At 39.7% G+C, this 14,207-nt stretch overlaps 1 protein-coding gene across 2 annotated transcripts in view; it reads left to right on the top strand.

The window, feature by feature from the left end:
* The window catches only part of BMPR1B (bone morphogenetic protein receptor type 1B), a 147,844-nt gene that overhangs the window by 100,558 nt on the left and 33,079 nt on the right, over positions 1-14,207 (top strand). The window contains exons 2-4 of one of the 2 annotated variants that reach the window (XM_040625396.1): positions 3,251-3,410; positions 13,452-13,554; positions 14,076-14,178. In XM_040625396.1, coding sequence (XP_040481330.1) covers positions 3,268-3,410; positions 13,452-13,554; positions 14,076-14,178 — 349 coding nt within the window. In that variant the 5' untranslated portion in view covers positions 3,251-3,267. Of the gene's footprint in view, positions 1-3,250; positions 3,411-13,451; positions 13,555-14,075; positions 14,179-14,207 lie in introns of those variants that run through there. The other variant, XM_008707172.2, reaches the window with a different exon arrangement.

The raw sequence follows: 14,207 nt of genomic DNA, 5'->3' as shown, positions 1-14,207 counted from the left end.
CTGACTGGAAGCTCTGTTCATTGGGTAGATCTTGTCACCAGTGGGCCTTACCCTAAGATAATTATTACAGGGCTGTTTCGCTGAGAAACCTCTAATATTCCTGTCTTTAAGTATTTTGTTTGTTCTTGACCTGGTCAAATTCCTGAGTAAAGAAGAGATAAGCCAGGCTGCATCAAGTTCTGGAAGCCATGTAGAGGGAGAGGGCAGGAGTCAACAGCCAGTGTAAAGGGTTACTGAATGTTTGTAGTAAGCTGGTACCCACGCCGCCCTCCCCTGTGCTTCAGTTTCTATAGCCCTTCACCTTGATGGTAAAACAGGAAAATAAGGAAGGCATCTCAGTGACATGCATAACACATTTACTCTTCCAGTCTTCTGCGGGGATGCAGGGGTGGGGAAGGTAGAGGTGATGTTGCCAGCCTTTGGGGATGGGAGAGGGCAACTGAACTCTATTTCTAAAAGCAACTTGTGGTACCACTCTGGGGTCTTTTTTTGGAGTTAAGTGGTAAATTTTTTTTGCTTCTTGGCTTTTCTCTACCTTAGGCCTAGGAATCAGTATCTTTGGCTTAGTTAAATCAGTTAACTGCTTTCCTTCTGCTTACCAGGTTTTTATTGATCTCTGTTATATTGTAGGTTCATTTTTTAAGCTCTTTTTCCTATTATTCTAGTGGGATTCATAATTAAAATACTTTGTGATCTACCCTTTCCAACAAAAAATATATTTTAATATTTTTCTTGCCAGTAAATATATTTCCACACCAACATTTTAATGACCACATAGGAATCTTTTTAGAGATCTGACTTATCCCCTGTTGTAAACGTGGGTTGTTAGAAGCAATATTGCAAAGAACCTCCTTCTAGCTAAAATTTATATCAGTCTTTAAATAAATTAAAAATGTGAGAAAATTATGAATCCTTTCTTAAAATGTTTCTTACTAAACGATGTCTTATTCCTGATAGTATGAAGATGTTTCCTTTTCTAATGGAGACCTTGCAGTGTAAACATTCCATTTAACCACTTTTCCCACCAGATGGGAAATCCTGCCCATGTTCAGTTCATCCTACATACTCAGGCTGTGCCCAGAACAGGAAAGGCACCCGATACATATTTGCTAATGAGACATATGCATAAAAAATGAATTTAAATTATTTTGTTTTAAAACTTCAAAGAGAAGGGGTCTGGTATGAAGGAAGCAGGATGTAATAAATTTTAAATAACTTATTTTCATCACTTTGAGTTTTTTCGAGGTTACTCAGGTCATAAAGTTAGTAAGATTGAGAACCAGATTTAAAAAGAAGGAAGCCAGCATGGCAGGGTGATATATAAGCTTACCAACGCCCCCTGCACCTGGATAGCAAGAGTGCTGAGGCATTTATGCAGGAAAACTTGTAACCAATGGCTTCAAATATAAAATACTAACATATAATACGTTTATTTTGGAATTTAAGGATAAGCCTCCTATTGTATAGAGATAATATACGTCTATTGCAGTGAATTCTATGGTTGGATTAAATAAATATTATTTGCTTAATCTAGTCCCGGGTTTCTCAGAGTGGAGTCTGCACATGATCTCTCTCAGAATCACGTGGGATCTTGAATATTCACTTTCCTTGGCTCACCTGAGACCTATGGAATCAGAATCACTGTGAGTGGCCCGGGATTCTGCATATAACAAACTCTGCATATAACAAACTCTGCACATTACAATCTACATGTCTTCTCTAGACTAAAATTTAAGAAACTTTGGGAAATTTAGGTATACATCTTATACAAATTTGAAAAATCTAATGAATTTAGAATTAATGATTGGGGAAATTCTGGTAAATTGATTTAATACATTTTATTGTTTTCCCCTTCCATTTTTACTCTCCAAGAATTCACCTAATTAGCTTACAGAAAGTCAGGAAAAATTACATCTTTTTTTTTTTTTAAACTTCTCATTCTCTGATGTGACCAGTGGCTAGAGGCATTAATTTGTGGTTTAAGAAATGAACACATGCGCACTGCATAACACATCTATTGAGTATATTGCATCTCTGGCCTCGAATTTCTATTTTTTAACCCAACGTATTTTCGATAATATTTTTGTTGAGATTTGTTTTAATTATAGGCAAGCTTGATGTGTTGTGAGAGATAGTTTAAATCAAACGTTCAGGTTGACAATTGATGCAGTGACATAGCATGTATGAGAGCTCCTGCCACAGTGCCTGGAACGTAATAGGTATCAGTTAACGCTTGTCCCCCTGGCGATCATCATTACTTTCTAAGAGTGATGATAAATAGGGAAAGTATGAAAACCATCTCAGTGATAGGTCACCCTCTATGAATGAAATCTTACTATCTAAAAAGTAAAAAAAAAAAAAATTAGATCTTTCCAATAATACTAGTTAACATCTACCCAGTATTACTACTTAACATATATATACTAAGCTGTTAGCATGAGGTAGGTGCTTATAATTCTCTCTACTTTAATGATAAGTGAAGCTCAATGAGATTACTTATAAAGTTATCCAAGGTCAACCCAACTGGTAAATAGTAAAGTCTAATTATGAACTCAGAAAATCAGTCTCTAGAGGTCACATCTACTGTCCTACATGTCTTCCGTTGAAGATGTAGAACCATTGCTACTGCAATAGAAAGGCACTTTTCATGTAAAAGCTGATGGGAAAGATGTATCGTTTGACGTATCTTAGTGATAACTAAGTTTTCATCTTCCTACCAGTTTTGCATATTAAGTATTTCTAATAATTTCTTTAAAAAATACTTGATATACCTAAAGTAAAGAGACTGGTAGGCAGACAGTTTTAGGGTTTAAGTGCTGGCTTCATGACTTATTAGCTGTGTGCAGATCACTTAAACTTTGGTCTTAATTTTCTCATCTGTAGTTGGGAATGATATTTACCCATACCATTACCATACAGAGTAGAGATGATCTATATACCAGTGCTCATTGAGCTCGTTGTACCCAATCAAATACAACTATTATAATTTAATGTATAGGTTGCTATCCTGAAAGGGTTATGAGAATTTCTGTATTTTATATGAGACATATGTTACATAATTATAACAATTATGTAAGTAGAGTCATATTAAGTATAATTTCTAATATCAAAATCATTAAAATAACTGTTTTATATTTAAATCTTTAAGTATCATAAATAATATTTTGTTTAATCTCATTGTTCTTTGGATAGAAGACTTCAGCTAGGCTATCCCACAGATACTTAAACTCTTACTCTTTGTTCTTTTCAGCAAACTTACTTGATAACATGCTTTTGCGAAGTTCAGGAAAATTAAATGTGGGGACCAAGAAAGAGGATGGTGAGAGTACAGCCCCCACCCCTCGTCCAAAGATCTTGCGTTGCAAATGCCACCACCATTGTCCAGAAGACTCAGTCAACAATATTTGCAGGTTGGTCATATAAATTATTTAAATCTTGTTTTAACAAAATGTTACACTTTTTTGACTACGGAATTGTGGGCTGATGTTTCCCAAGAACACATTTTGGAGTATAGTACCTAACTCCATTAACTCTCAGAGCTGTGCCTGTGTTTAGAAAAATTCTAAATTGCATTTGGTGTTCTGAGAGTCTTCTTCCTTGCAGCAAATATCACACATGTACATAAACATAGAACATGAGTCTCAGGCTTGGGACAAGTGTCAAGGAGCAAAAACCAATTGTTTTCTTTCAAAAAACCTTGCCCCCCAAATAAATTCAATAGCAGGGGGTGTCAAATGTGTGAGGATTTTTGTTTTAACTATTCATTTTGTCAGTGGCAATTAATATTTTGGAAAGAACACCTGAGTTGTTAGGAATATTCACTGACTCTGGGAAGCAGCATAGTGATAACGCTCACAGGAGTCTACCAGATGTTAAGAAAGACATTGTCCTGGGGCTCCTGGGTGGCGCAGTCGTTAAGCGTCTGCCTTCGGCTTAGGGCGTGATCCCGGCGTTCTGGGATCGAGCCCCGGATCAGGCTCCTCCGCTAGGAGCCTGCTTCTTCCTCTCCCACTCCCCCTGCTTGTGTTCCCTCTCTGGCTGGCTGTCTCTCTCTCTGTCAAATGAATAAATAGAATCTTTAAAAAAAACAAAAGACATTGTCAGAATAAACTTTTTAGGGGATAATATTTGTATCAAAACTTTATTTGAAACTGGGCTATTTACCTCTTTTTTTCTTACACATCTTAATGCATCCACATCCATTTTGCTAGGCACTATAGCCTGCACTTACACCCCTCAAGGGACAACAGTGGGTAAAGAGGCATAGCCTAATGAGGCCAGTGTGCCCAGGGAGAGTGGCACAGGCACCAGACAAGTGTGATCTCAAGAGGGAAGATGGCAGAAAAGCAGAGTCTCCCTCAAGAAGGGGTGCCAATGGGAAGATGGGTTGCTAGGTTTGAAGTCCAGGCAGAATATCTGAGCAATTATTTGGAGCCTTTTTACCCAGGAAGGAGCATGAAGCTGAGCTGAATGTTTTTTGTTTTTTTTTTCTCCTTCTTGAAAAAGAAAGCATATTCTGAGATATACAGCTCAAGAAATATATATTAACTGAATGACAGGGAAGAATGTTGGGTATATTCATAAATACATATCTTCTTTATTCAGCAAAACAACTCAGCATGGTAGGGCATGCTTATTTCCATAAGGAATTTGGGGCCCAGAGAAGTCTAGTAACTCGGCTCTTACATGACGGAGTGAAGTTGGGATCACGAGTCTTGTGCCATGCTAAAATGATTCCAGAGCTCAGATGTATTTCCTGGGAAATACTGCCTGTTTGTAGTAAGTGGCAAAAGTATCAGGAAAATGTCAAAGTTTTCTGAAGAAAAGAAAAGTATCAGGAGGAAACCTATTAGGGAGATATTTTACTGTTTTGCTTGAGTGTGTAGTAATTAAGAATAAATCCAGGTGTGTCATTTGAGCTACAGTTCTGGTGATCATATGGGTAGGCCTTCCAAAATTACCCCAACTTTAAATATTTTGTCCTCTTCTCCCTGTAGGCCATTGGAGGGTCGTTCGCTGATTTGGAGGAAAGTGATCAGACAGGGCTCACTGCAGTGCAGATTCTCTGTGTGGGAAGGAGAAGGTTGGCGTGTTCAAAGAAGACTGGTTTTCCTAATGTGCAAGGAGCAGGAGCAGGTGTGGTGTAGTTGAGTCTGGAGCCAGGAAAGATTACCCATTGCCTGGTCGGCTCTATTAAGAATGTTCTTCTTATTCCTGGAAGCATTGGAGGGGGATTTGTTTAAGCAGGAGTAGCAGTGGTATTGATGTGGATTTTGGAAGGACAGTTGGCGTGAGAGACCGTGATCTTGGCCTCGGGTGGTTCTGGCACAAGAGGGAGGTGCACGTGTAGGGAAACTATTTAAAAGGAAAGTTTTACGTTGATGAACTGGATGTGCGAGGGGGCCAGAGGGGCTTCACAGGTTGCTGGATGTACATTTAGATGTACAGTGTAGGCTTGTAAGGAAAGTGGACAGAGGGGAATAATTAAGTTCCAATCTGGACATGCTGAGTTTAAGGTTTTTGACACCTACAAGTGGAGATACCAAAGAGTAGGCCGTGGGATATGGATTTGGAGCTGAGATAAGAGTTTGGGGGGAGAGTCTAGAGTGAGTAGAACATGAGTCAGTTTTTGCTGTGAAACAAATAAGCTCAAAATCACAGTGACTTACAACTGAAGACATTTATTTTTTCATTCCTGGGTCTCCGCATGGGCTGCAGCTGTGCTGGCCCTGCTGGATTGGGTGGGCTTGGCATTGGGCTGCTGCTTGAGTTCAGGCCTGCTCCACATGTTTGTTCATCCTTCTTGGACCAAAAGCTAACCAGGGCATATTCTTTCTCACTTGACTGGGAGGGAGCAACTTCCTATACTTGTGGCAAGTCCTCTAGCATTCCACTTACCAAATCAAGTGATACGGTCAAGCTCAACTTCAGAGAGAAGCCATGGCTAGGGTGGGGCATGAAAAATCGCGTACAGTAATAGAACAATCTAGTAGGTCAGAGTTAGGACTGAGCTTTGAGACATTTAATGCCTGGGTCAAGGAGCTTCTTCCCAGAAGAATGAACAAAAAGCAGTGAGTATGGTAATCATTGAAGCCAAGTTCACAGAGAGGAGAAGTAAGGTCAGCTGTGTTAGAAGCTGTTAGAGGTCAAGTTGGGTAAGAACCAAAACATGGCAGTCAGATTTATTGACCTTGATAACTGCAGTTTAGAAATATGTATTCCAAAGTCCTGAATTCTTGGCCATCAGCCAACCCCTGAACTGGATCTCAAAGGAGTGAATATTCACTCTTGGGTAAAATGCACATCCTTTTTGCTAAGAAGATGTTAACTCCATTTGAGTCTCCTGTGAGCTGCGATCAGTCATGTGAATCACGGGCTGCTTTTGTTCCCAGGCCCCAAGACCCGGAAAAAATTCAGGCCTCCATTCCTGTAAGCCCACGATCTACTCTTTTGACTTCCAACAATCAGTACTCCTCATGCTATCTTGGTGAAAGATACCCTCCCTCCCCACCAATCAGTTGCACCGATACTTTTCTAAAGTGCAATAAGAATGAATGACTAGAAAATAAATGTAAAAATACTTACAAATTGCATGTTCAGTTTTTTTCCGTTTTTCTGTTATTGGGATTCAGTGGAGCTGAATTTATTGCTGTGCAAGTTTCCGTTTCTGTATTAACTTGTGTATTAACAGAGCAGCAACAAGCAGTTTGCTGACCTGCAAGAGAACACGCTTGGAGTAATGTTGCATTCAGTCTTGCACTCCTAGGTAAGCCAGTTCTAAAGACCAGGGTATGCTTTGTTGAGGCTTAGATAAGGGCTCGTCCAAGCTGTGTGGCCTGAGACCTTGTAGTAAGCAGGTCTTAGCCAATCTGGGGATCCTAGGTAGGTCCATGCTCATTACCACTCCCATATTCCTGGACAGAATACTCTAAAAACGTAGCCTGAATCGGGAGAATATCCTACTTAAAAGAGATTCCGAAATCCCACCTGATAATTCAGAAAATATGTGTAAAGTTTAGAGGGTTTTTAAGCTCTTCGTAAGTAACATCAATCACGTTACCAGCCAACACCGAGGCCAGACTCATTCTTTTTTTTTTTTTTTTTAAAGATTTTATTTATTTATTTGACAGAGACAGAGACAGCCAGAGAGAGAGGGAACACAAGCAGGGGGAGTGGGAGAGGAGGAAGCAGGCTCACAGCAGAGGAGCCTGATGTGGGGCTCGATCCCAGAACGCCGGGATCACGCCCTGAGCCGAAGGCAGATGCTTAACCGCCGTGCCACCCAGGCGCCCCCAGACCATTCTTGGCCTTGATTCCTATCTGGGTACAGGTGTGTCTGCTTCCAAAATCCATGCTGCTTCCGTTGACTCATGGCATACATGTTAGAAGATGCAGTGCAAATATGCTGAAGAAAGTATTAGAACCTTTTTTTAATATCCATAACTCAAAGTAAGCGGTGAAGCCATTATTTTCTCTCTCAAGATAATATCTATCTTCTAAATATCTTTCGAGCTGTTACTGTACATTGTGAATCCTTCCCACTCCATTTCTAGATTTATTCCTAGGACCTGAGACTATCATTGCATGCCTCGAATGCTGCAAATTCTCCTGCAACAACTCTTTACATGACTTTCACCATGCCAGTGTTTTGTCTTATTTTCCAGCCTTGTGTGTCTATTTTTTTCCCTGTATATAATCTGGTCCTGCTTTACATCTTCTTCCTTGTTTCACTTGACTTGGCCTCTGATAGTCATTTTTGTTACTACTCACCACCTCTCAAATTCACCCAGGCCCTCGCACAAGTGTATCCATCTCTAAAAATTATTTTTTATTCTTTTTCAGAGATGATTTTAAGTATGTTACCATTTATCTTACTGGGTTTGACCAAGAATTCTGCCTGGACAGTTTTCAGGGCTTAGAGGTGTAATAAATCACATCGGATGTTTGCACAAAGGATGTGCATATGACACCAGGCTGCCTAAATGAAGAATTAGATAAGTCTCCCAACCGTACCTTGAAGAGTCACAGGGGGAGAAGGGAAATCTTAAGGGCTGTGAGCCTTTTTATAAAGTTTGCATTAACCCAAGACTTTGAAACCTCTTGCTGAATGTGATGATATGAGTTTTCAGACAGGTGCTCCGGCCCTAAGATCTCAGAGTGTTTGCAGTGCACATTTTCCTCCTCTGTTTATACGTCTTCGGTTGTATCCTTGTATTCCACTGTTGCTCGGGCCCGCTGAATATTGAGCTTTATGATCTTTTAAAGGACCACTGAAGACTTTCAAGCATAGCAGGATAAGTGAGATTTGTCAGGAGGCGCTGTAGAAGTCCAGCGAGAGGGGACAGTCAGGCCTGCTGCAAGGCTCCCAGAGCAATCTGAGTGAGAGACAGAGAGCATCGGCATGGGGTGGTGGAGGTGAGAATATACAAATGCTCGATTCATGCAAAAATAGAGACAAATTCAAACAATCTTGTACCTCATAGAAAAAAAATGAACAAAATGCCAACTCACTTGGTATGGCCGCTAGAGAAGGGTGTAAGATAGTGACACATTCTTGAAAGTAAAAGGCATCTCTCACATTGGAACTTCATCAGTAATATAACTTCACCTTCCTATACAGAGACGATGTCTCAGAGGAAAAACCAGGGATGGGGAGCAGTAGTAGCCGTGTATGTTTTACCCTCTTACCCTCACTACTGTGGGAATACACCCGTCTAAGAGGATAAGGAAAAAACATAAAACCTTTAGGATTGTATTACTTTGTTAATTACCACTGTTCAACATTCTTCTTGCTTTTTTCCCCAAGTCTGTAGAAAATCCTTTGACTAGCTTCTGATCTCTGTCCTTACTGCTAGAAGCTGAATGACACGGTTTCTCCTATGATTGTGGTGTTCATAGACTCTGAGCTCCCTCAGAGCGAAGGCGACATCGTCCTCAGCCTGTGTCTGGGCATCTAACTGCCTGAATCATAAATGCTCCGTAAACATGTGTCAAGTGAACTTCTGTTAACAAAGATCCAAGCGGCTTTCACTGTTTTAGCTAGCTAAAATTTACAGGACTTAAACAACTGCTCCGAAATTTGTATGTATCTTTGAGATGATCCGTGCCAGAAGACTTCAAAAACTTTCTTTATTCCCTTGAATGTGGAATAGGTATTTTAGAAGACAGAAGGTTCTCAAGGACTGATTTTAAAACCTACTTAAAATCAAACAGACTTTCCAATCAATTCTGGCTGAAACCTAAAAGAAATTTGAAAGAAATTTAGCAATTCCAGTATTTCTCGCATACTGAAATAAAATTGGAATACATACTGATGAGTCAAGAAGCTGTAATCTTTATGGGCAGAGAGATCCACTTCATCAGGTATCCATATCTATAAATATTTTTGTCAAGAACAAAATTTTAAACTATTCAGTAATTAAATAATAATTTAAGTTATTTAATAATTTAAAAAATACTTTAATAATGCTGTAAGACTTCCTGTCACCCTGACTGGCCAGAACAGATAAACTCTTCTTAACTAATACTTAAAAATTATTTTATAGTTAAATTAATCTTTATCAAGATCTAAGCTAGTTAGAAAAAAAGTTCTACAGCAGTCCCTTCTCAACTGTGGTGGTCATGTGTCTGAACAACCATAGTGTCTGCAGCAGGGAAACATAACATGTTAGTGAAAGAGGAGAGGTAAAGGGACTGCAACGTGAGTAAACCTTATAAACCCTTGACTCACTGAAATAAAACAGTAAAGAGAGCACCTTAGATAAAGATGCTGGCAGCGCAGCTTTAGACATTTATGGAATTGGTTTCTGACTATTCGATGAGAACCCATGAATGAATGGGAGTCCAAGAGGCAGTTTTTACACCCAATGTGACTAGAAATGGGAGGAGTGCTGGCTCCGAATGTATGTGCCCCCAAAACTTTGGGCCGCGAATACCCGTTTCTCACTTGCTTACTTGCTCCTTACTGAAAATCCTTTGAGGAAATTAATTCCCTAGTGATCTCTCTGGATGTTCTAGACACTTCTTTGCTTTTCGAGTATCGGGCAGATTCAAGGAGCCACAAACCTGTGGCACCGTCCGATGGTTGTAACAAAAATTCATCATCAGTGCTTTGACCTCACGTTACCTATAAATTCTCAAATGCTTTGCTTTATCATGAATTAACATTATGTTGAGAAGCAGTCAGTGATGATGATGACAATTCTATTTTGTTCATTACTTGTCTTTACCTGTAATACAGGGGGAGCATTTTTGACATGTGACCTCAATTTTCTTTTTTTTTTAATTCAAAATCATTACTGTAACCAAATGACATCCCTGTATACATCTCACTACTTTCAGTTTTGTTTAAAATGATTTCTACTTTTGTTTTCTTCATGAGGCTTCATTTCTTCTTGTTACCACTTTCAATACTGTGGGAATGATGGGGTAATAATAATCAATATAAGATATTTAAAAACTAAGCTTAAACATGGCAGCCAGGCCGCAGAATATTCAAATAAGTCATCACCAAGACTTAATTGACTTTTGCGACAGTCAGCAGGCATCTGTCTCTCAGTGGGGGAGTTGAACAGTGCTGACTTAGGAGCACAGGTTGGTTTACATTTGTGTTTGCTCAAGAATTGAAAGTTCTCAAGCGATTCTTAAGCTTTTGTAGTTGTACTGCTCCTTTCCAGTTAGTGTCCCTTGCTGGCCAGTCATTTCAACAAGAAGCTTACAAAGTATTTTTGCATTGCTTTGTTTTGCTCCGGGGTGGCTCAGTCGGTTAAGTGTCTGCCTTCGGTTCAGGTCCTGATCTCAGGGTCCTGGGATGGAGTCCTGCATCATCGGGCTCCCTGCTCAGCGGGGAGTCTGCTTCTGCCTCTCCCTTTGCCCCTATCCCCGCTCCTGCACTCTCTCTCCCTCTTTCTCTCTCATGAACAAATAAAATCTTTAAAAAATAGTATTTTTGCTTTGTTACAGCTAACATGCACTTGAAATGGTTAGAGAACCATGTTTCTGCTTGTCCTCTGGCAACATATTTGGTTTCTGTCCGAATTGATGACTTATGGGACACTGACTTTTCTCCAGGGCTTTGCTCTTACTCTACGCCGTCTTTGTATTTTTAGCTCCGCCCTCTTTTCAGACAAGGGAGTGTATTTTTAAGGCTTGAATTTACTCTCCCTGATTTCTTTATATTTCCCAGGAGATTGTCAGAGTAACTTGCCAACAGCTTAACCAGCTTTTTAAAATTCTTTTTTTTTTTTGATCCTTATGAATGCCTTTCCATATATTCAGATTTTGAATAAGGGGAACTCATAAATAAGGAGAAATTAATCTTTTTAGATTCAACAGATTGTATCACTTTTTGTAGCCCTGTGAATTCCTAATGTCAGCAAATTAAGGTTCCTTTTTCTCTGATAATTCCTGAATTTTACTTTTGATGAGAAATAGAAATTGTACATATGGTCTAAATGGGAAGGAAAGGAATAAAGAAAAACCACACGGGTATTGTTTGCTCATATTGTTTAAATTTCTAAGGGACAGCTCTTTTATTTATTGCCTTCAGTGTTTGCATGCTTCAGATTTTCATAGCAATTTCAGTAAATTGGCCAAAAGCCCCCAAAGAATTCAGAGCCAGGGCTGCTCAGAGGCAGTCTTTCTGCCATGACAATATTCATGCATTTGACCTTAGTCTAATGAAGAGATTTATCACTGGCCCTTCCTAGTCACTCGTTAGTATATTTGAACTTTGCCGGTCTAGTTCTTATAAACTGAGGTGTTTTGGATCACTGGAGGGTTATAAGCTGAGTAAACAATTCTAGGGGTGTTGACGATAACCGGAGGACTAATGCATGGCGGAGCGCTGCCGCTGATGCGGCATAGACGAGCCCACAAATCACGGCTAATGCCACGCTCACAGCTTCCCTCCCTTGACCTTCAGGACGACGTTGCCGTATCTGTCTTGGCCGTTGAGCAAGCATGTGTATGAGGAGAACATGGAGATGTAATTTAGCATTTTCTTCCTTAGCACACGCAGTAGTGGCTGGTGACTAACATGAGGAGTCTGCTGGCGTTCATCACCCTAGCTTGTGAAGACAGGAAAGTCTGTTTATAAGTAGTTCTCTACGTCAGAGTTCTTGTTTGCCAGATTTGGCCCCAGGAGAGGATAGTGCAAAACGTGGGGATGAAGGAAGCTAGAGGTCCTTGACTCAGGGCCTGATCCTGTTACCATTTGTTCTGCGACCTTGTTCACGTTTGTTAGACTCCCGAGCTTTAATTTCCTCATCTGTAAAATAGAAATAGTATCACTTTCTTTCCATTGTCATTGAGAGGATTAAATGAGATGGAATAAGTAAAAAAGTTTTTTAATCTAGAAAACCATACAGAAATTTAGAATTTTGTTTCTTTGTTTTCCGTGGTCTTGTTAAAACCCCTTCTTTCTGTTGTTCATCCTCACTCCACCCCCCAGTACCGTCTGCTTACAACAAAGCTTGATGTTTCCCTGTGACGGATCAGCCCCAAAGCAGAGGGGCCAAGTGGTAGAACCTTAGCTCGGTTATGCTGTGCTGATCCCAGCTCCTACCTGTCTGTCTTTTGGTGCCTTAGTAAGAGAGAAGTTTATTTTGTTTGGAGCAAATGGAACCAACATAAATGTTCACCTTCATGGGGGCCGACCCCTGCTGGGCCTCTCCCTGGCGGTAAGGCCCTTGAGAAATTCCTCAAGCTCTCTGAGCCTCATTCCTGAATGAGAATAATACTGCCTTCCTCACAGACTCATTTTTCTGGATTTGTGGAGATGATGCGTGTGGAGGACCAAAGCAAGTGTTTAGTAATCGGTGTATATGTTATTAATAGCGAATGTTATATGGAAACTCTGGCTCCTTCTTTCTCACAAGTTTCGAGACAGAGAAGATACTGCCAAATGTCTTATGGTTATTAAATCAAATTTCATAAAAAGAAGTTTTGGAATTCTCTTAACAGATTGTAACCTGGAATGATCGACTTTTTCCTTGTGTGTAAAAAACAAACGATAAACATGTTCCTTTCCCCCAGACACACATACACATACACACACAATACACACACACATACACACATATGCATACATACACACATACACACACTACACAGATATGCACATACACACATACACACAATACACACATATACACATACATACACACAATACACAGATACACACATACATACACACAAACATACATATACACACATACATACACACACAACACACACATACACACATACATGCATACATAAACACATACATACACAATACACAGATATACACATACAAACACACACAATACACACCCACACATATATACACATACACACATACATATACACACATACACATACATACATATGCACATACATTCATATGCACACACATACGCATACATACATAGACACACGCACACACACTTATTTGCCTGTTTGGTCTTTAGCACAGATGGATATTGTTTCACAATGATAGAAGAAGATGATTCTGGGATGCCTGTGGTCACTTCTGGATGTCTAGGACTAGAAGGCTCAGATTTTCAGTGTCGGGTAAGGAAGATAACTTGATTCTACTTTGTGAACCTTTCATTGCTGGCTTTCAGTCAGGTTTCAAGTTAGATAAAACAATTGCTTTTCTTGACTAGCCTGTTTTTGATAAGTTGGAAAATAATTTGAAATTCTCTAATTGGGCCTATCCCGCCTTCATTTCAAAAACAAATGTTATTTGTATTTTTGCTGTTAAGTTCTTGCTTAGTGACTCATTCGATCACCTTGCTCAGATTCCAGTTTCGTTAATCGCATTCATCCAAGCCTTCCTCAGTTTATAACTGTGTGCCCTGGTTATTACAAACATAATAGTAGTTTTGTGGAAATGCAAAAGCTGCAGAAAGGTAATACATGGGAATTTAAGAGAAATTTCCTAATAGAAAACAACATTTTCGGGATGTTTGAGGAAAATTATCAGAATTTTATGTGAGCTTTCTAAATAGTGTTAGTTCTCTAACACGTTTTAGATTATGTGACTTTGAAATTTAGGGGAACCCACTAATACTGTTTGGGTTCAACTTTAGGATACCCCCATTCCTCATCAAAGAAGATCAATTGAGTGCTGCACAGAGCGGAATGAATGTAATAAAGATCTGCACCCTACACTGCCTCCACTGAAAAACAGAGGTAAGGAGAGGGAAGCCTTGGGGCTGGAA

This window comes from Ursus maritimus, unplaced genomic scaffold, assembly GCF_017311325.1.
Source record: "Ursus maritimus isolate PB19 unplaced genomic scaffold, ASM1731132v1 scaffold_8, whole genome shotgun sequence".
Classification (NCBI taxonomy): Eukaryota; Metazoa; Chordata; class Mammalia; order Carnivora; family Ursidae; genus Ursus; species Ursus maritimus.
The sequence above is the reverse complement of the archived record's forward strand: the minus strand, read 5'-3'. Positions and strand labels throughout refer to the sequence as shown.